At 41.8% G+C, this 21,987-nt stretch overlaps 1 protein-coding gene across 1 annotated transcript in view; it reads right to left on the bottom strand.

Moving 5' to 3' along the window:
* The window catches only part of LOC146002142 (phenoloxidase 3-like), a 39,529-nt gene extending 18,086 nt beyond the window's left edge, over positions 1 to 21,443 (bottom strand). The window contains exons 1-8 of the mRNA XM_083139860.1: positions 21,398 to 21,443; positions 18,778 to 18,930; positions 17,277 to 17,392; positions 10,922 to 11,108; positions 5,633 to 5,865; positions 3,762 to 3,964; positions 2,583 to 2,730; positions 853 to 954 (exon numbers count right to left, since the gene is read on the bottom strand). Coding sequence (XP_082995986.1) covers positions 853 to 954; positions 2,583 to 2,730; positions 3,762 to 3,964; positions 5,633 to 5,865; positions 10,922 to 11,108; positions 17,277 to 17,392; positions 18,778 to 18,930; positions 21,398 to 21,443 — 1,188 coding nt within the window. The remainder of the gene's footprint in view (positions 1 to 852; positions 955 to 2,582; positions 2,731 to 3,761; positions 3,965 to 5,632; positions 5,866 to 10,921; positions 11,109 to 17,276; positions 17,393 to 18,777; positions 18,931 to 21,397) is intronic.
* Positions 21,444 to 21,987: the final 544 nt, after the last annotated feature.

Genomic DNA, 21,987 nt, shown 5'->3' with positions numbered 1-21,987 from the left:
TAACTGTTTCCAGAAATCCCAGGGAAGCATGCGTCCCCCCTGGCCCCTCCCCGTGGGTGCCCTTGAGCGTGATGTGTCTCTTATTATTGAATATTGTTAATGTGTCAAAAGACAAAAGGGGTATAGTCCACGCGTTTGCTTCGTTAACGTCGAAGAACTAAAGAAGGCCGTCGCCACGAACGTGGGTGGGGATAAATAGCGGGCGAGTTGTTCTCGTCCAATCATACTCAACCTTCAGCCAATGGGCGCAGCTGTCATTCTGCTCGTCTACTCCACGTGGAGTCTCAGTCACATGACTACGGATACGCTGTTGCCGTAGTTTGCAACTTCAATGTGGAGACCGTGGGAAGGTGGAGGGACAAGGTGGCGTAGAGTAGATGTGTGGCAACACTGTGCGTTGAATGTGATTGTTGCAGCTGGTGGGCGCGCTCCGTGGACTTCAAAGCCAGCCGGTCGTTAACGTAGCTAGCGCGTCGACTATAGAGATTAGTCCGTAGTGCATAGTCAGAAGGAAAAAGAATCAACACATAAGGTTGATCTCAATTTTGATTATCAGCACATGTCATACTTTTAAAAAGAACTGAAATTAAATTACATGTGATAAACATTGAACATATTCTTGTTATATTGCTTTTTTTAGCTACCTTGTAGCCGGCCCCCGTGACGGAGTGGTTAGCACTAGCTAACGCTAGAGGTGCCGGGTTCGAATCCCGCTCTGGGCGTGGATGTTTGTGGGTGTCTATTCATCACTTTCATCATGTCATCGCTCATCTACATCTTCGCAAATTAGCCAAAAGTGGCACAAAAGCAAAGTAAAATAAAGCAAATCAAAAACAAAAATAAATTAACTACCTTGTAGAGAAATCCGGAGTCGATGGATTCCAATATGCGTTTCTGCCACGTGATCATGTCTTCGATACTTAAAACGATATCGTCGCTGGTTCGATTCACAAACTGGAAAGGAAGGAAATGCTTTCTTAACAAAATTGAACAACGGTTTTGTACAGTCACCTGCAATAAAAATGGGACACCTATAACAACTCGCTTCCCTGCAATGCGTTGCCTAAACCTACGGAGGATTTTAGTAGCAAATTCCCAATGGCAACTTTTGGGGCCTCCCCGATGGCGCAGTGGTAGCGTCATTGCCTTGTAATGAAGGGATCCCGGGTTCGATACCAGGTGGAGGCACAAGTGGCTCGGATCCCACTTTAACCGTAGGTCCAGTCCCGATTAGCCTTACTGTGCATAAAGTGGACTTAAAACAGCAACTCGAACCAAACCAATGGCAACTTTTACCACCGTCGTTGAGTTATGCAACACACATAACACCGCGAGTGTTTCAAGATCTAGGTGTCCCACTTTTATTGCCCGTAACGGTACATATGCGAACGAGACGTGTTTCTCATATTGTGCCACACTTTATGGGGGACTTGATTAGGTTCAACCTTGGAATAACGGATGTTTTTTTTTTATCATTTCATCGTTCATCCTTATCGTAGCGATTAGCTTGAGAAGTGAAAAAAGAAGCAAAATAACTAAAGTTCGCCGTACTAATTTCATACCATGAAGGTACAGTATATAGGGGAGTGGAAGTAAGGTTCCACGCATTCACGATCTCGGCTGTTTCTTGGAGGTGAGGCTGTAAGCACCACGGTCCTGTCGCCTTTACCACCGTGGTCCATTCATTAGAGTGACCGTAGAGTCGCCGTCCTTCGTGGCGGAGTGGTTAGCGCTACGAAGTCAGGGGTCCATAATTCGAATTCAGGCTAGGACATGGGTGTTGTTTGTAAATGTCACTTCATCATATCATTACCCATCCTTATCTTCGCGATAAGCCAAAAATTGCAGAAAAGCTAAGTAAAAAAAATCAAAACCCCAGAGGAGCTTTATGGTCGGGACAATCCTGACCTTTGGTCACCCACTCACGGAATCGAACACAGGTTTCCCTCATTGCAGTCAGAAGACCAACAAAATAACAAAAATATAGTTTAAACATTGCATGTTTAGCTTGATTTAATAATAACAATAACCCATTCTCGACAGCCGTCAAAGGGCCTTGGCCTATCTCCCGACTGCCAGTCTTCCTACCACACCTACAGGTGTAGAGATCTACAACCTGTAATGGGGTGACATGGGGTCAGCACGTCGAACCCTCAGCCGTTATATGAGATTTCCGAGACCGGGTTACGCTACTCACTCGTAGCTCCCCAATTTCCTCACGATGGTGGGTTGCCACCGGTTCTATACACAGGCGAGAACCCAGAGACTGAACCCAGGTGGACTCGAAGCCATATCGTCCCGCAGTCGGTGTCCAAAGTACCTTATACCGCATGGCCACGGAGGAGGACGATTTAATAATAACCACCCTGTATGCGACCATGGCTCCACCCTTGCTTTGGTCCGGTTTACAAGCTCAAAACAAAATAAATTGTTTTCCATACATACACGACCTAAGTTTAATAAGGTTTTGTGTTTGAAAGCGGGATCAAGCACAATAACCTCCATCCCCGTTTTTTAAGAATGCCACCTCGTACTGTAACATTTTTTTAATCACCCTGTAAGTTTAAAAGAAATCCTCTCACCTGCAGCTTCCTGTTTTTGCCTCTGGAGGACCATCTCTTTCCTGCAGTGTCCGAATGCAGGGTCGGGATGTATCCTTCAACAATCTCCTCCTCCATGTCGAGAGGCTGAACCAAGTCGAGGCCATTCGATACACGTTCAAAATTGTACCTATCAGGATATCAAAACATTTTTTCAATTGCTTTTTTATAAAGTAAATGAATTATTGGGGCTCATTTTAGCATGATTATGGGACGAACTCGATATCTACAGTTAGACTCTACACAAGATTTAGTTGGGCAATAAACTACAAAATATGCCCTAAAAGCAATGCAATATTATAATCGGGATATTCAATATCAATTACACTTATGTAAAACCCAAAACGCCTAAAACTCAGAAATATAAGAGTAGTTCATTAAGTGGAATGTGTGATTTTTATAGTACTCTTTCAATTAATAAACATAGCTTAGATATCTCATTTATAATATGCAGGGTATCCCCGTAGATATTGAACTCGTTTTACGTTGCACAGAACTGGCAAACTTTTGATTTGATTTGTTGTTTTAAGTCCACTTTATGCACAAAAAGGCTATCCAACAACAAACCCAAATGCCATTATTCCGGTTCTAATCCACGGCAAGAAATTTCTTTCATTGGCCAAATGATCCGTGCAATTGAAACCCTTTGTAGGTTTTTCAGTATTTTCTTCTATATCGGGACTGGACCTGCAGTTTAAAGTGGAATCCGAACCACTATGTGCCTCCATCGAGTATCGAACCCGGACCCCTTGATTACAAGGCGACGACGCTACCACTGCGTCATCGGGGAGGCCAAAACTGACAAACTTTCTCAGCGTTTAGATACCAAGACGAATAACTTTTCTGAACATTTTCAGCATTGAGGCATCGTTTCGGCGTTACAAACACTCGAAAATCGCATGTATGCAACCGCGCATCACAGTTGATATTTTCATTTATTTTCTTCTGTCGGGTAGCATACCGTAAGAGTTATACTATGATAAAAATTATCATGCCAGAATAGACGCCAAGAGTGTGGCGAGAAAGAATTTCTTCTTGACCCGATGAACAGCGACCGAAAGGTCTAATGGTGGTTCTTTTCATCTTGTAAGCAGGACCGAAGTCCCCAGCAACCCGTTCCTTTAATCCGAGCCTATAGGTACGTAAAAGTAGAAAAAATACCTTCCTAGGATCTGGTGATGTAGATGAAAGAAGAGCTCGCCTCTTCTGTCCTTCTGGACCATCTTGGGGTGGGTGGTAGGATAGATAACGTGCCACTGCCAGTGGTGCTGGTTCATGGCGATGTCCTCCCTGTAGTAGGACAGCAGGGTCTCCGGATCGTCAGGGTCCGGCGCCGGGAACGGGACGTCTATCACTGTGCGTTGCTGCAAAAGAGACATGCTTGGATCTGAGTTCGAAAGTAAGTCTTAGTTGGAGTATAGTTACTTGGGAATGTAGACCCAAGCCTTTCGAGTAACGCTTACTGTAATGACAGTGAGTTACATTTTAAAATGAGCAATCCTAACGGAATCAATAGTTTTCTTGGTGGCTAATTTTCTTTCCGAAATCCTGAGTATAATTGGGAGTTCCGATTTCTTGCAAAATCCTGAAAATTCACGTCACGAAAATTTCCCCGAATCTCACGCAATTATTTCTTAAATGTCGTGTGATTCCTCTACTCCTCCCCATCAACAAAACATGCAAATGTCCGGTACATCCACATAACCAATTATAAGACCTTCATACAAAGACATTCATTTGTTCCTAAATGTTGCGCAGCAGTTTTAGGACCCAATTTCCGCAGCTGTTACGAAGGATACAATGTTCAGTTGTTTACTTTGGAGTACAAGGGGTGATCCTTTCTGAAGACACCCAAATGTACTAAATTTTGCTGACTAACTAGGATCTAGCATCCTGACTCACAGGCAATATAAAACTCTGTGCGACTTGGGTTGAGTCCTGCCCATTTGTTTGTGATTGTCCGTTCATCCATCTGGTCATCATTCATCCTCATCATCGCGATAAGCCAAATGTGGAAGAAAAGCGACAATGTTGTATCTAGAACGTTGTCTCGGGAGAAGTGATGTTTTTCCTAAAACGTTGACTCAGGAGAAGTGATGTTGTTCCTAAAACGTTGTCTCAAGGCTGACAATGTTGTACCTAGAACGTTGTTTCGGGAGAAATGATGTTGTTCCTAGAACGTTGTCTCAAAGGACAAACCAGAACCTTGTTTCAGAAAAGACAATGTTGTTCCTAGAACGTTGTCTCAAAGGAAACAATGTTGTTCTTAGAACGTTGTCTCAAGGGAAACAATGTTGTTCCTAGAGCGTTGTCTCAGGAGAAGGGATGTTGTAACTAGAACGTTGTCTCAGGAGAAGTGATGTTCCTATTACGTTGTCTCAGGAGAACTGATGTTGTTCCTAGAACGTTGTCTCAGGAGAACTGATGTTGTTCCTAGAACGTTGTCTCAGAAAAAGTGATATTGTTCCTAGAACGTTGTCTGAAAGGAGACAATGTTGTTCCAGAACGTTGTCTCAAAGGAAACAATGTTGTTCCTAGAGCGTTGTCTCAGGAGAAGTGATGTTGTTCCTAGAAATTTGTCTCGGGAGAAATGATGTTGTTAGAACGTTGTCTCAAAGGAGACAATGTTGTTGCAGAACGTTGTCTCAGAAGAAATGATGTTGTTCCTAGAACGTTGTCTCAGGAGAACTGATGTTGTTCCTAGAACGTTGTCTCAGAAGAAGTTACGTTGTTCCTAGAACGTTTTCTCAAAGGAGACAATGTTGTTCCAGAACGTTGTCTCAAAGGAAACAATGTTTTTCCAGAACCTTGTTTCAGAGAAGACAATGTTGTTCCTAGAACGTTGTCTCGGGAGAGACAATGATGTTCCTAGAACGTTCTCTACGCAACTGAGAATGCTACCCGCTCCAGCACACATCACTAGAAGAAAATTGACAGATAGAGATAGCTCACAAGTTCAGATACCGTTAGATTTGGCATCTAGTATAACCGTCCGAATTTTGAGTGATCACTTTGGGACACCCTGTACTTACGTCTTCCGCCTGGCGCCTGTATCTCTCGAATGATTCTACGTCTTTCATCTGAGTAATGACCGAATGCGGTAGGAAGTGATCAGGAAACGCCGAAAAGAATGTCGGGATGCGGATTCCCAGTGTGTCCTTCCTGTGCATTAGAGCTATGGAAAAGCAGCAGTTGAACAGAATTGGGTTCACAACATCTCTGACGTAAGCAGCTATGGACAGGAGTTCATCCAGTTCTTTCGCATCTGGAAAAGCAAGTAGAATTATTAATTCTTTATCGTATCTTACTTTTTTTGTATTTTGGATGATGTTCTACGTCTACATTAGATTTGGGAAAGATTTAAGGAGCATAGGGTGCCTCAAAAGTAGTTCTCTCTAAACGTTGACGTTATGTAAATTCACAGTGTAAGGGGCTCAGAAGACGTCAGTTGAATGCGTCTGGAGGCAATGGAAAGTATAAATCTCCCAGTATGAATCATTGATACCGGCCTTTGTGGTGGAGAGGTTATCAGAGCTCGCTACAACGCCAGAGGTCCCTGGTTCGAATCCAGGCAAGGGTGTTCATTGTGAGTGTCCTTTCATCAATTTCATGATATCATCACGCATCCCCATCGTCGCGATTAGCGAAAAGTGAAGGAAAAGCAACGTAATCCAAACATTCAATAAGGTATTGGTGTATTTCTTGCCCATATGGGCGTAATGGTTAATAAACAATTAATTCCTGTCTTACTTATTACTGCAGTGTTTATATTAAAAACAAGCGAATGGACAAAGATTATGCATATCTCTAAGTTATATTGTTTCTTTCAACGATGTGGTTGAAAACCAATGAGGAAAATTCAATTGTATTAATTGATTAAATCAAGAGGTTATCGAATGCTGGTGAGACATATGACATTGTGAAATTTCTGATAAAAGAACTGCATCATCTTGTCAAGAAATGTCCAAGCCACAAAGGTGGAAGAGCATTATAAAATTTGTATTTCTCGTGAGAGATTTTTTTATTTTTTATTTTTTATTTCTTTATTTTTATTTTTATTTTTTATTTTTATATATATATTTTACCATATATATATATATATATATATATATATATATATATAGTTAGAGATCGGTTTGTTCATCGAACTCTCCAGCCTAACTATTGCCTGTTTTTGTAGGAGCAGGAGAAGATATATTATCCATTTGCCTTGACTCATCTCGCCTAACAGGTTGATATTTTTCTGGAGATGAGGCCTGCTCGAAGAAAAGGTTTATTATCCAGAGAGATAGATAAAAAGTTAAGAGGGGGAAGAAAAATGAAAAAGGAGAGAAGAAGCAAGAAATGAAGGAGAGAAGAAAGAGGGAATAAGAAAGACGATAAAGAGAGAGAGAAACATGGACAGAATTGGGAGAAATAGAGAAAGGTGGAAAGAGAAGTAAGAAAATGGGAAAGAAAAAGAAATAAAGGGAACAGAGAAGAAGAATCTGGAGCCAATTGACAATATAGAGAAAGTCTCCAATTTTGTTAATTTTCGGTATACTAACTAATTTTGGCCTCCTAATCACGAATCTGTTGTAAATAACCGGGGATCACGTCTGGAAATTTGAAAAAAAGGGCATTGATTTTTCTTATATATACAGGGTGTTTCGTAAGTTCGTTTACAACGCTTGGGAGGTGATTGTACGAGTGAAAATAAGGTGGAAAGTTCACGTAACGAAATTCCGGAAACGGCTTTGTTGCCGAGTTATTGACGTTTGAAAACTTGGGAAAATGATTTTCCGAAGTGAATAATGGCAAAACGGGTGGAGAGAAGTCGTCGGTGTTGGACGGTCCACTAAGAAATTGGGTACGCTCTTGTCAAAAAATCACGCGGCAATGTTGTGCAATGTCGGTGCAAGGGATTCCCCAAAGGACGCGAACCAAGATGTTGACGGGAGTGGGGTGGGTGTGCGTTCTGTGTGAGCTGGTATCGACGAAAATTGGCATGTGATGAATGCCACCAAAAAACAAAGATAATTTCCTGACCGAAGGGTACCATGATGTAAAAACGAAAAAAAATGAACTGTCATAGGTTGCATACCCTGAAGGGCAGATGGTTGTCCGTGTGATCTGACGTTAAGTACCACATTTCCCTCTAGGGGCGCCAACAGTGTAGGTTTCCTCATGAAGGAGTGCACGTGTCTGTGCCATTCGTGCTTCAGATGCTGTGCCAGCAGCAGGTTGGTAAACATTCACGGTTTGAATGGAAAGACGTGAGGTTCTTGGACAGTAGTGTTGGGCAAACATTTGACCTAGCCGTGTTACGTGTTAATTCTTAGCCACAGCCTATCATGTTCTGTGATGTGTACTAGTGTTAACAGCCTTAAACACTTGTAGCCCGGTGTAAGGGATGGCTGCATACACGTCCCAAGAGCTGGCGGACATGCAACTGATTTTTGGGAGGCTGGAGGTAATAGCCTTGCTGCAAGGCGTCTGTATGGGGCACGTTTTCCAAATAGGGTGTTACAATCGCACACCTTATTTCAAACTGTAGACACTCGACTTCGGGAAACAAGATCAGTGTTGCCACCTGGTCGAAAAGTTGGACGACCGCGAAGTGTGTGAACACGACGGTTTGCGGAAGATGTGATAACTGCAGTGATGGATCATCCAGGCACCAAGTACACGCGCACTAGCCCACGAACGAAACACCTCCCATGTGAATTGTGGCGAGTCCTGGCAGAAGAGGGTACGGTACTATGGACTGATGAGGCTATCTTCACGAAAACTGGTGTGTTTAATAGTAAAAACAGTCATGTGTGGGAACATGAAAATCCACATGCACTGCTAGTGGAACATCATCAGCACAGATTTGCAGTGAATGTGTGGTGCGGGATACTGCATGACCATTTGATTGGACCGTACATTCTCCCTGTTCACCTATGTGGACCCACTTATCAAGCATTTCTCAGTGAGGTTTTGCCTGAACTACTAGAGGACGTGCCCTTGGCACTGAGACAAAGACTGTGGTTTCAACATGACGGTGCACCCCCACATTTCAATCGGAATGTGCGCCATTTCCTCAATACCATATTCCAAAACCAGTGCATTGGCAGGGGAGGGCCTATGCCATGGCCACCTCGAGCGCCTGATATTACGCCCGTGGATTTCTTCCTCTGGGGAGAGATGAAACGCCTCGTTTACGAAACACCTGTCGTGTCAGCCGAGGACCTTGTTGCCCGTATCAATGTAGCTGCAGCATCGATAGCAGAAACGCCGGGGTTGTTGGGTCGTACTAGACAATCCTTGATTCGCCGTTGTCGCCTCTGCTTGGAAGTACATGGTGGACACTTTGAAAACCGTCTGTAATGAGGTTCCCTTCACATCTCCATTAAGCATACTGTGTGCCCTTCAGGGTATGCTACCTATGACAGTTCATTTTTTGCCTTTTTTACATCATGGTGCCCTTAGCTCAGGAAATTTTCTTTGTTTTTTGGTGGCATTCATCACATGCCAATTTTCGTTGATACCAGCTCACGCAGAACGCACACCCACCCCACTCCCGTCAATATCTTGGTTCGCGTCCTTTGGGGAATCCCTTGCACCGACATTGCACAACATTGCCGCGTGATTTTTTGACAAGAGCGTACCCAATTTCTTAGTGGACCGCCCAACACCGACGACTTCTCTCCACCCGTTTTGCCATTATTCACTTCGGAAAATCATTTTCCCACGTTTTCAAACGTCAATAACTCGGCAACAAAGCCGTTTCCGGAATTTCGTTACGTGAACTTTCCACCTTATTTTCACTCGTACAATCACCTCCCAAGCGTTGTAAACGAACTTACGAAACACCCTGTATATAGGTGTATATGCGTAGTTTTACGAACGAAATGTTATAACTATGCTTGCCTAACCTAACTGAACCTAACCTAACCTTAAATGGTTACCGTGAATGATTTGTGGGCCAATGATCACTTTCAATAAGGAATTCTTAGTTTTGTAGCACGTAACCGACGAACAATGTTTCGGAACACGCCATTTTTCCTTAAATCAACGGTGAAGCACTGTTGCCAAACTTAACCTGTAATTGAAGCCCGCATTACTCTCCCGCCTGACCTCAATCACTTTCCACGACCAATGCTCTGAACAGTGTGGCAACGCTGTAGACAGCGCAACGAATTTTGAACGTCATTTGTTCTTACATGAAAGATGGCGCCTGTGTTTTCTTATGGAGAATTATCGCGGTAAATAACAACGTTATTTTACAACTTCTACACGTAAATGTACAATTTTAACACACGAACCCCAAATCGTAACGCCAGATACGTCACCAGGAGTGCATAAGAAGTGAGTATAAGAAGTAGGAAGTGAATTACAGACTTTCTCTATATTGTCAATTCTTACCAAGAATCTATACAGAGAAGTATAACGTGATAAAGTGGAAATTATAGAAATAAAGAGAAAGCAAGAAGAGAGATATGGGGAAACAACAGCAAAGGGGAGAGAGAAAATAATTGAGAAGAAAAGGGAAGATAGCGTGGCTATGGAAGAGAGGAAAAGATTTGACCCAGGGGCGGTGCGTTGGGTAGTCCACAGGGGTCATGGCACACCCAAAAATGAGTCAAAATGTAATATGCAAATTCCGTGGTAAGAATAAAGAAAGATGTTCGTAGGTAATGATAGACGTGATGTAAATATTTGAGTCACCCAGTGTCCTACCTGTACCCGGTGATGTGCAGTAGACTATAAGTTTACGTCTACATGCGTTGTCTACACGTAATCTACGCATAGATTACATTGGGTTGTAGTTTACATAGACTACGTAGACAATATAAAGTGCATTAAAATTAATTTTCAAGGGTTTCATGAAGGGAAAGTGACATTTTCAACTATATTGGTTCCTAACGAAATGAAAAGAATCCTATTTACAACAAAATTTCTCTTCTCTTCTATTATCAACTATGGAAGAAGATAAATAGTATGCAAAAAACAACAACAGATGGCAGTCGTGAGGCAAGAGTGGTCTTTTTCCCATAAAACACTAGAATATTTCTTATATTAGGTTTCTTCCTAGGTGATAAATTGTTCGAATTTGGAAGAAAGAGTATGAAAAGTTCTCTTCACACATCCACAACTGATACGCAGTATAATTTTCATTTAATTCCACGGCGCCCTTTGCTAAGTATTCACCTTTTGCCATGTTGTTTACATAGATTACGTAATATACGTGTATAAAATAGTCTACATGTAGAATGTAAACTATCATTGTTTACGCGTAGACGCACATCACTGCCTGTACCATAAAATCTCTAGCTACGCAAACAGCTCTCACCTACCCAAAAGAATGGTGATGAGCGAGTTCATGCTGGATCGATGCCTCGGGTTGAAAACCGAGAAGACTTCGTCCCGTCTGATCCTCTTCGCTGTTGTAAGGTCTGGGAACTCCTTAAGTTTGGACACCTTCACCACCTCCTGGTTTCCTGCGGCCGAACACGGTCGGGGCATCCCCTGGTACCTCGGGGCCTGGAAAAGCGAAAATGGAGACGATATTGCTGTGCAAAGTTGTCATGTCTATAGTCGGGAGCCTGAAACAAGGCGGTTGCAGAATATGCGGTGTTGCCACGTCTCTTTTTGTGCTGATTTTCGGCTGTTCTTGGTGGATCTCGATTTCATGTCACTTTTCTTTGGACAGTCGAACTAGAATTTTAAAATATTTTGAATTCCTGAATCTTCTTGCTAACATGTTTATTCATGAATTCACAGCCCACCAGCCACCCTTTCGCTTTCACTTCTCCTTTTTTCAGAGCTGTTCCTGGTTTCAGGCTGGAAATTCACTTATGATTGACCCAAAACTTTCTTTAGGCCTTTAAATTAAATTCTCTGTTTTTTGATAAGGTTTAAATCCCCAGAGTTCTAACTGGCTTCGTAGCGAGTTGCGCTCACCCGCCTCACCCCAGGAGATATATATATATACAGGGTGTCCCAGAAATAGGTGGTATAACTTCAGGAGCGTATTCCTTACATGCAAACAATGAAAAAAGTTTATATGAATATAGGTCTGGAAATGTTTAGTTTCCGAGTTATAGGCTGTCACAACACGTGCGCACTGGGATTTGTCTATCTTCCGCATTTGATCTATGGCACTTAGTTCTTCACACTAGCCTAGAGGAGATGTTCAAAATGGCCACCCCCAACCTCCACGCTCTCAAATGCCTGGCGTGTTCCGTATTGTCTCATAACCTGCTGCAATGCGATTGCGGAGAGTATTCACATCTGCCAATGCAGAAGAATACACCAGTGATTTCAAATGGCCTCACAAGTAGAAATCCAAAGGGTTTAAATCGGGTGAGCGTGGAGGCCAAGCAATTGGTCCACCTCGACCGATCCACAGCCCAGGGTACCTTCGATTCAATTACCTGCGGGCAACAAGACTAAAGTGTGCGGGAGCACCATAATGCATGTAGTGCGTTTGTTGTCGTATGTTCAGTTGAACAAAGAAGGGTCTCTACAGCATTGTCATCGGTTCCGGGTTCGATACCCGATGGAGGCACAAAGGGTTCGGATTCCACTTTAAACTGTAGGTCCTGTCCCGATTAGCCTTACTGTGCACAAAGTGGACTTAAAACATCAACTCAAACCAAACCAAATCAAGCATTGTCATCTGCCAAACCATACATGAAATGTATCTGCTCGTTCCTGATTGGTGTACATGGTCTCACCAACGCCCACTCAGCATGTACCACTCATCAAATACCTGTTTGTGTTACAGGAAACCACCTGTGGAAGATAGACAAATTCCAGTGAGCACGTGTTGTGACAGCCTATAACTCGGAAACCAAATAGTTCCGGACCTAAGTTCATATAAACTTTTTTCATTGTTTACATGTAAGGAACACTCTCCTGAAATTTTGCCACCTATTTCTGGGACACCCTATATATATATATATGAACATATAGTGATTGAATCTTATTCAATATAGGATCAATTATGGTTTAGCCTCCCCCGACGAAAGTTTTTTTTTTTTTTATGTCTATGGTCATGCTATCAAATTAAGTGTCTTTTGACCAGAGGTGTTCATTTCAAATCAACCTCCCTCGCCCTCACGACCCGACCTCGCTCTAACCCAGGTTGCCTACTCACCTGGAATTCTTTGAATTCCTGGAATTATGTGTGAATTATACTTAATTTTTTCTCCGTAGACGTTAAAAAATTGCAACTTTTATTAATCCAAATCCCACTGAATTATACATATTTATTAATGCCCCGAGGCAAGTTTTTCACAGTTCAGCTTTTATTTTTATTGAGGAAGGAAAAGAAAAGATAGCCGCGTTGAAAATGAAACAGAATTCCCTCAATCCGTTTGCTTTGTTAGTGTCCTCTGCAGAACAATCTATCTGACAGACGGAAGGGTATTGCAAGATATGTTGAAGTGAATTAGAATTTTTGGGGAAAAAATGGAATCGCACAGACCCTTTATATTGTATTGTTAATATACGAGGGTAAATCAAAAACTAAAGGCAATTTTGTGTTTTCGCAAGAATAAACGAAGATTGGGTGTGTCTGACGTCACCACGTGTATACTTGGAATGACGTGGCAGTAGGAGTATCCATCACTGCCGTATTCAGTCGAGTGTCGTGGAGCAAAAAGGTCACACGGACGCGCCACTCCTCGAATGCACCATCGAGGAACAACCAGTGATGCCTAAAGCAGGGAAATTTCCCTCGGCACAGGGAAATTTGAGGGTGAAAAGGGAAAAGGGAAATTTAATGAAAAATAGCTAAAAAAAAACAGGGAAATTTAAACTCACATTTTCGTTTCATTCTTTTAAAAAATTCGAAAATATTTCTTTTCAGCGTGTACGTTTTCCAAATGAATAGTTAGCAACAGTGACACTTTTCAGTAAGCTTTCTTTCTCCCTGTTATAGATGACCTTGACCGGTCAGTCTTATATTTGTCGCGTTTCCTAGAAAAGCCTCAAGGCACGAGCCGCGCTGCACCTGGAAAGAATTTGGGACGGGATTTTCATTTTTTTTTCTTGTTCCATCCATCATTTCAGTACGTGTTTAGTGGCTGTGTGTGTGTGACTTTGTGTGTCCTGTGTCGTTGCAAGGAAAATGGAAGAGGTGACTGATGGGAAGCTACGTACGTGCAACTCCCAAAAAGGTTAGAATACGTCGTGGGGATTTATCTGCGGATGAAAATATATCTGGGAAACATGTGAAAAAAATTCGTATTGAGTGGCTGCCCATTATTTCACACTTATATGATTTTCATAAATATTTAATAATAATAATAATAATAATAATAATAATAAAGTTTGTTCCTCAGGCAAAACAGGCGTCAAAAGAAAAATATTAACAGCAGGCCCCTAGCTAAGCTTTGACAATGGGTGTTCAAAGTCCGACAATCATTGCGTCGCAGACGAATTTTTTTTTTTTGGGGGGGGGGATTTTTTCAATACATTAGTGTTTTATTTTAAAATTCAAATGTTTATTTTAGGATAATTATATTATGAAACTATGATCAGTTTCTAGTATTTTATTCAATGGGGGGGGTTGAACCCACTAAACCCCCTTATATACGGTCCTGATTAACAGTTATAGTAACACAAAGATACAGCTTCAGATGTGTTTTGAAAATCGAGGGAAATTTAGGCTGAGAAAGGGAAATTTTACACTGGTAAAAGGGAAATCCTGAATTCGGAGATTGGCAACACTGGGAACAGCGCGCCGTAGTGCGCTTTCTGTGGTCGAGGAGTCAAACGGGCAGACATCCACCGTCGGCTGTTAACGCAGTATGCAGCACCATGACTCAACGAAAGGTGTATGAGTGGGTGGACCACTTTAAAGCTGCGTGGTCGTCGGTGCAGGTCAGATGACGAGGTCCAGCAACCAAAAACGGGATACAGAAGCTGATTGCAATATACCAAAAGTGCATTGCCGTGCAGGGGGCATATGTGGAAAAGTGATATGTGTAGTTCTTCTTCTTGTGTGGACATAAAGATGTTATGTGAAAATTGCCTTTTCTTTTTGATTTACCCTAATACTTGTGTGTGTGTGGGTGGTGAGAGGCGGTAATACGTAAGGTTGAAATAGAGAAAACATCTGCTTGTACCCTTGAATTTTTGGAAAGTTCATATTGAAAACCGGGAATTGTACTTGAATTTTATCATGTCCTAGAGTGATCACCCTGTAACCTCAGGTGCCTCACCCTCACTACTCACCCTCACGACTCGACCTCACCCACCTTTACCATCATAAATTCTCCGCTCGTGAGTGTCGCCCTTAGGATACTTTTTCTTTTTTGTTATTGATTTGGTGTTTTATGTCCACTTTATGCACAGTAAGGCTAATCGGAACTGGACCTACAGTTTTAAGTGGGATTCGAACCCCTTATAACCATATGCAAGGTGTATGAGTGAAAATAAAGAAATGTTTAGTTTGTTTGCCACCAGATGGCTTTAATTTGGAAAAAGGTGCGTGGCTGAAATTCCGGAGGTCGGAGGAAAGCAAGCCTCGTGTGGGAACTTCACTTCTCACTGATTAGCAGAGGTTAAAGCACGTTAAGTTGAGTTCTCTTTAAGTGTTGAAAGGGGTCATCTCGGAATGGAACAAAGTACAGGGAGTAGTTGTATTGTAGTGGTTTAGTATTTTATGTAGTATATTTAGTTGGGATTTTTAGTTAAAGCACTTCACACTTTGTTCTATTCAGAGATAGGTCTTTGGCAGGGAAAATTAATATTAAAACGAAATTACTATAATCTCCTTTTGGTTAAGTAAAGAGTAAGGAAGTCTTAATTATGTAAAGATTTAATTGTTTCTTTATTATTTATTGTATTTATATTGCGGGTTGATGTTCTTATACTCATCATTTATGTAGTCTCAAGCCCTTCAGGCATTATGTTGTTACATATACCTCTTTACTATCAAGCCTTTTATGCATAATTCCTCTAAACCTACAATTTTACGGCTTAAGCCTTCCACTGCCATATCTTTATATTTCTGCTAGGTTAATGTACAGACATCAGTTGCAAGGATGGGCAATGTTTTTTAGTAAATAATTGTAAAGGAAGTTCAATAAGAAGCTGGTCATACACTGTACCAAGTGCCTCCACCGCGTATCGAACCCGGGACCACTTGATTACAAGGCGACGACGCTACCACTGCGCCATCGGTGAGACCCTTAGGATACTGAACATCTCTGCCATGTATCTGGGTATTGCAGATAAAATAAACGTTCGTACCCAGCGACGGGATTAGGGCTCGAGGAGGGGCAACTGCCCCCCACCCCACATTTCGCCACTTTTGCCCCCACACTATGCCCTCCCTGTTTTGGCACCTTGACCCCTGTTTTGGAACCCAATCGCCGCCACTGTTCGTACCCAATCTACTCATGATGCCTGTGGCTCGTGACGGCAAGTATGGCTGTTCCAAGTACAACAACTGAATCTGTGGTTGATGAAGGAAAGGCAGCGTCGCTAGACAACTGTGGTTCAGTGTTCCCTGATGAGATTTTATTTGTTACTCTTAACTATAAGTATATATCTCACCTGCAAGGTTCCAACCTCATATGCCCTCACTCTCACGACTCGCACAAGCCCTTACCCTCATATGTCTTCCACAGGGTGATGGTGAAGTCTGCCCTTATAAGGGTCTCCCTCCGGATGGTAAACACTACTGCACTTGGACTCTGTGAAATTTTATCTGTCGTCGATATGTGTTTATGATTGTCAGTTCATCCATTACATCAAATTACCATTCATCCCCACCGTAGGGATCAGCGACTAGTGGAAGAAATGCGACGTTAAATAAACTAAATCAGTCAAGGTGTTACTTGACAAGTTTCCCTTCCCCAAATAACTGTCCCTCTCAACTCGCCTGATGCCTCTAGCTATTGGCAGCCCGTGCAATTTGTTATGTATTTGTAAACTAGCCTGGTGGATAGTACCGAGACGCTAGACAAAGTTTCTGTCTTCTCGAACTGCGATACGAGACCGAGACTTAGTGTTCGAGCAGTGGCGTATATTCAGTCCAAGGTCTGGGCTTTCTCAGTATGTCACGTGGTCCTAGGCTATGAATAGAAATAAGTTTACCAACTCCTAAGAAATCAGGTTGCTAACTCATAATAAATCAGGTTGCCAACTCATAGGAAGTCAGGTTGCCAACTCATAGGAAGTCAGGTTGCCAACTTATAGGAAGACAGGTTGCCAACTCACAAGAAATCAGGTTGCCAACTCACAAGAAATCAGGTTGCCAACTCACAAGAAATCAGGTTGCCAACTCCAGAATCATCTCACTGATATGAATCATTTTATTTACAATTCCTGATCGATTTCTCTCCTGTATTTTATTCTCTAGACTTCAGGCTTCGCAGATAGCCTAGCTAGACTAGAATATACGCTCCTGTGTTCGAGATTCTCAGACAACGTTACCTAAACCTGTCTCTGTTCTGTGGAAGTACGACATATCGTGTATGGAGGTGGAAATAAAGTCACTATCTGAATCCATTGTTATTCTTTGCTACCAGTGACGAACAGTGGGCATGTTGTTGAGCTATCGCTTTTTATTTAATGATTCTCGTATATTACGGGATTCGAGACGAGATTTTAAGACGAGAACACGATTAATGTTTATAACTCTAGACGAGACTTGTCTGAGATGTTACCGAGTCACCATGTGCATTTACTTACCAACATGTCCTCGGGCACATCGAACACTAGGGTGCCCTGTTTCTTGGGAAGAATCACAGCCTCCAGAGGATTTTCCAGCAAATACACCAAATCGCCCGCAGCAAGCTTCGTTATCCCTGTAGACAACATAAATTATTAATTCTAAATTTTAGGTAGACACCATTAAGAAAATATCTTAAAGATCATCATAAAATCAGGCCAAGTGTACGTAAAATAAGCGCGAAGTTCCTGTTAGCTGCACATCTATATTATCGCCAGTACTTTTCTCAATTATACATGAGACGGACCCTGTGGCCCGCTTGGGCTTGGTTGTTTGTGAATGTCTATTCATCATTTCATCACTCATCCTCATCTTCGAAAATTAGCCAAGAGGCACAAAACGCGAAGTAAAATAAACTAAATCAATCAATTATACATGAAATCCTTTTAATTCCTTTATGACGTACAACACATTTTATATTTCTTTTTGGTTTCTTTCCCTGTGATCCTATCTTTACACTGTTTTCTATCTTCCTTGCTCTCTCCTCTGTCTCTCTCTACTCTCTTCTTTCCTTCCTTTCTTCTTTCCTTCATTCTTTCCATCCTTCTTACTTTCCTTCCTTCCCTCTTTATTTCCTTTCTTCTTTCATTCTAACATTCCTTCCTTCGTTCTTTCCTTCCTCCCTTCTTTCTTCCTTTCATTCTTACTTTCCTTTCATTCTTACTTTCCTTTCATCTTTCCTTCTTTCTTTCCTTTCTTCATTCCTTTTTTCTTTTTTCTTTCCTTCCATCCTTCTTTCTTCCTTTCTTTCCTTTTCCTTCTTTCTTTCCTTCTTTCCTTTCTTCTTTCCTTCTTACTTTCCGTCGTTCTTTCCTTCCTCCCTTCTTTCCTTCCATCCTATTTCTTTCTTCATTCCTTCTTACTTTCCTTCCGTCGTTCTTTCCTTCCTTATTACTTTCCTTCCTTCTTTTTTTCTTTCCTCCCTTCTTTCTTCCTTTCTTTCCTTTTTCTTCTTTCTTTCCTTCCTCCCTTCTTTCTTTCTTTCATTCCTTCTTACTTTCCTTCCTTCTTACTTTCCTTCCTTCCTTCTTACTTTCCTTCCTTCCTTCTTTCTTTCCTTCTTTTTCTTTCCTTCCTCCCTTCTTTCTTTCCTTCGTCCTTTCTTTCTGAGTCCATATCTATATTTCTTCAACTCCCTTCTATCTCTTTAGCTTTTCTTTCTCTGCCCCTCCATATCTCATTTTCCTTTCTACCGTCCTTTCCCTATCTTCTACTCCGTTTCTTTATTCCACTGTTTTCTATCTCTTTCATACTTTCTTCCCCTCTCTCCCGTTCATTCTCCATGTTTGTTTCTCTGTCTCTCTCATTTTCTCTCTCACCCTCTTCGTCCCCTATCTCCCTGGGTGGGAATGGAGACAAAATATAAGTGACTAAGGATTACAATGTATCTGTCCTGAAAGGGATGACTCATTATTTAGGGGGTGGAAATCCTAGTCTATCTATTTCTTATACAATACTTACTTCCTGACCTTCCTTCGCAGTTGCTGTTGCTCTCCCCCGAGCCTGACTCATCAGATGATGAAACTGAGGAATCATCCTCTTGGTTTCTATGTCGTGTCGTTGATGCTGGATGCTCGTTGTCTACGTCGATGCTATTATATCCACCTGTGCCTTCTGCAAGCAAATGAAACCAGTCATTCTGAGTAACGTTCACTCTAACTCGTTTACTTTCAGCTGTACATTTTATTGCTTCCTTATGTTCCACTTATGCACCGCCATCTTTCTATTCCCTGGGGAGTTTGAGTTTTGTTTCAAGTCAATTTTATGCACAGATAGGTTAATCGGGACTGCACCATATTAAACTTTTCACCTGGGCGAGGTGGATTTTTGGCGCCCCCTACCTCCCCCCGTAACTCTCTACCCTGTTTCCTCTACTTTCCGCCTTCCTCTATTAAAAAGCATGACCCTGTATATTTACGGTTTTAATGTTGAAAAACAATAGCCTTACTTTTTAATACTTTAAGTGTTACTGTTCCAGAATAGGCTTATTGTAAGTCTTTATTTAATACCTACTTAACATCACAATAACAGTAATAGCTTAAATTGCTACATGATTTTCCAGTATACGATATGCAGCAATGACTTTAATTAACTCTTGTTTACACAAATCAAACTCTTTTTAAGGGCCTCCCCGATGGCGCAGTGGTAGCGTCGTCGCCTTGTAATCAAGGGGTCCCGGGTTCGATACCCGGTGGAGGCACAAGTGGTTCGGATCCCACTTTAAACTGTAGGTCCAGTCCCGATTAGCCTTACTGTGCATAAAGTGGACTTAAAACAATAAATCTACCAACCAACCAAACTCTTTTTAAAACAAATAGCTACAATTTTGTAATTAGAAATAAGGTTTTGGCGCTACTCAAGGGGGCGCCCCTGAGGGCAGGCGCCCGGCCCTTAAGCCGCCCCTGGACTTGAACTAAAAGCGGGATCCGAAGTATTGTGTGTCTCCACCACTCGGTAAAAACCCTTGGGTTGCCACTACGTCCCTGAAGAGAACAAGACACATCGAAGATATTGGGCCTGTGGATTATGTGGAAGATAACATGAGCAAACTTCTGGAGGCCAGAGAGCGCTCCGTAGCCCGTACTGTGGAGCTTCACGTCTGCATGCTGTACCTCAAAGCCCAGTAAGCAGGAGGACAGGAGGGAGCACTTGCATTAAGTGCTAAAAAGCATTGCGGCGAGCCTTCCAATTTCCTGAGCATGGGAGATTCCTGCGCATGCGCGTCTGGATTCGTACAGGGTTACCAACTGAAACAGATGTATAAAATATGCACCACCCTCTACATCCCAATTATCCATTCATTATATAAAGTCACTCGGGGGAATATGCCCATCGGGGTTGAATGCCCACTCCCTCGTATCTCGTGCAACGTTAATGTTATGCCAACTCTCTGACCCTTGTTTGAAAGCGCCCTACATGATGAGACGAGGCAGCAGGTTTGGAGCTTGTGAGAAGAATCTGAAGTCAATCAGGATTAATTTCATGAGGTAAGAAAACAATTTTTGAGGTACTACTTTTTTGGACGTTGCTGTATTAACAATGTGCAATAATATTCCCAAGAGAGAAAGAGACTGAATTATATTTGGTGTCAAGATCAAGAGTCAGGAAAACATATCTGCAGAGTGAAACTGCCGCATGATGCTCAGAGTTGCCAACCCAGTGATTCAATTTTCTGCTTGTAGCCCACAGAAATTAAGTACAATATGTCCAGGGGCATTATTATGAGAAGAAAGGACCACAATGTGACTGGATCCAGTGTATTCGTTGTAGTATGATGATGCATGAAATATGTATCAAATTCACGTCCATGTGTCCAAAGTGCAATGCAATTTCTCACAAATGTAAACAGTAAAAGATGCTATGGTAAATTCAAAATAAACGTTGTTAGAAACGCTATGCTTGTCTGTAAAAATGGTGTTCTGTTTACGTAACAAACGTTAATAATCTTCCAGTTAATGCTGTGTATTATTTTCCTTTAAATATGCCATGTCAAGTATTACAACAATTGTTTCTTGTATTGGGTATTTTACCCTGAACACGGGGTGATTTGTCCAAATTGACGTTCATCTGTTTATTTTTCTATGGTTCTTTTGCTATAAGACTTACAGTAATAATACTTATAGGTAACAATAACAAAACATGTAGCTTTCATTTGACATCCTTTTCATTGCGACACTCCTTCATTAAGCGAAGCTATAAACCGCCAGAAAAAAAAGTTGGGCGTATTCCCCCGAGTGACTCTATTTTGAAACACTGCGCATGTGCAAGCACAGTTAATTAATGCCCTTCAAAACCACCATTATTTCATGATCCACACTAAAATAACTCATATAGTCATTCACTTAATCATCTTTAAATAATATACAGAGTATTCATGAAAGAATGGTGAGGTTTCGTATGTGGATAAAACAGCTGGTACTTTCTCATACTGGTGTAACCTGTCCAACTGTCGAAGTTTGAGATGGCTTATGCTCACTGCAGGGCCAGTTTCCAAAATGGTGACTCAACAGGAAAGGGAATTTTGTGCGCTCTGATTTGAAGTGTCCAAATCTGTTGTCACTGTTCAGCAAGAGTTTCGTACCTGTTTCAAAAGAACCAAGGTGGTACAGACGTTTGGTGCAGCTCATTGCACCAGCAGACAGGGTGAAAAGAAGTGACTTGTGAGAGGAAATGCAATCGAAGATGGTGTAGGATGGTTTCGTTGAACAACGAAGCCACATTTCATATCATTGGCAAGGTGAATAGACAAAATGCCCGTATCTGCGAGACAGTCGCCTCATACAGTGATAATATCAGCGTGACTCCCCGAAAGTGAACGTTTTGTGGCAACGTCACACGAGAAAGTGCATCATCCCTGGCAAAGAATGCCTTCTCCTAACAGAGTCGCCATTTTGAAAACTGCACTTGTATCGGCCCTGCAGTTAGCATAAACGAACTGTAAGTAAAGCATCTCTAATTTGGGCAGTTGTTCTTCCTATTGTGGCAGTTAACACCCTTGTAAAGCAGTAAACAGCTGTTTATTCACTTACGAAACCCCACCATTATTTTATGAATGCTCTGTATATTATTATCCCTTAAAATCGATTGTATTTCGATCGATTGCATCTTGAATCGATTATTCATACAATTCGATTACGTCCAGCACCAGCCTGTAGTATGCACTTACAAATT

This window comes from Lepisma saccharinum, chromosome 18 (assembly GCF_977018435.1).
Source record: "Lepisma saccharinum chromosome 18, izLepSacc3.1, whole genome shotgun sequence".
NCBI lineage: Eukaryota > Metazoa > Arthropoda > Insecta > Zygentoma > Lepismatidae > Lepisma > Lepisma saccharinum.
The sequence above is the reverse complement of the archived record's forward strand: the minus strand, read 5'-3'. Positions and strand labels throughout refer to the sequence as shown.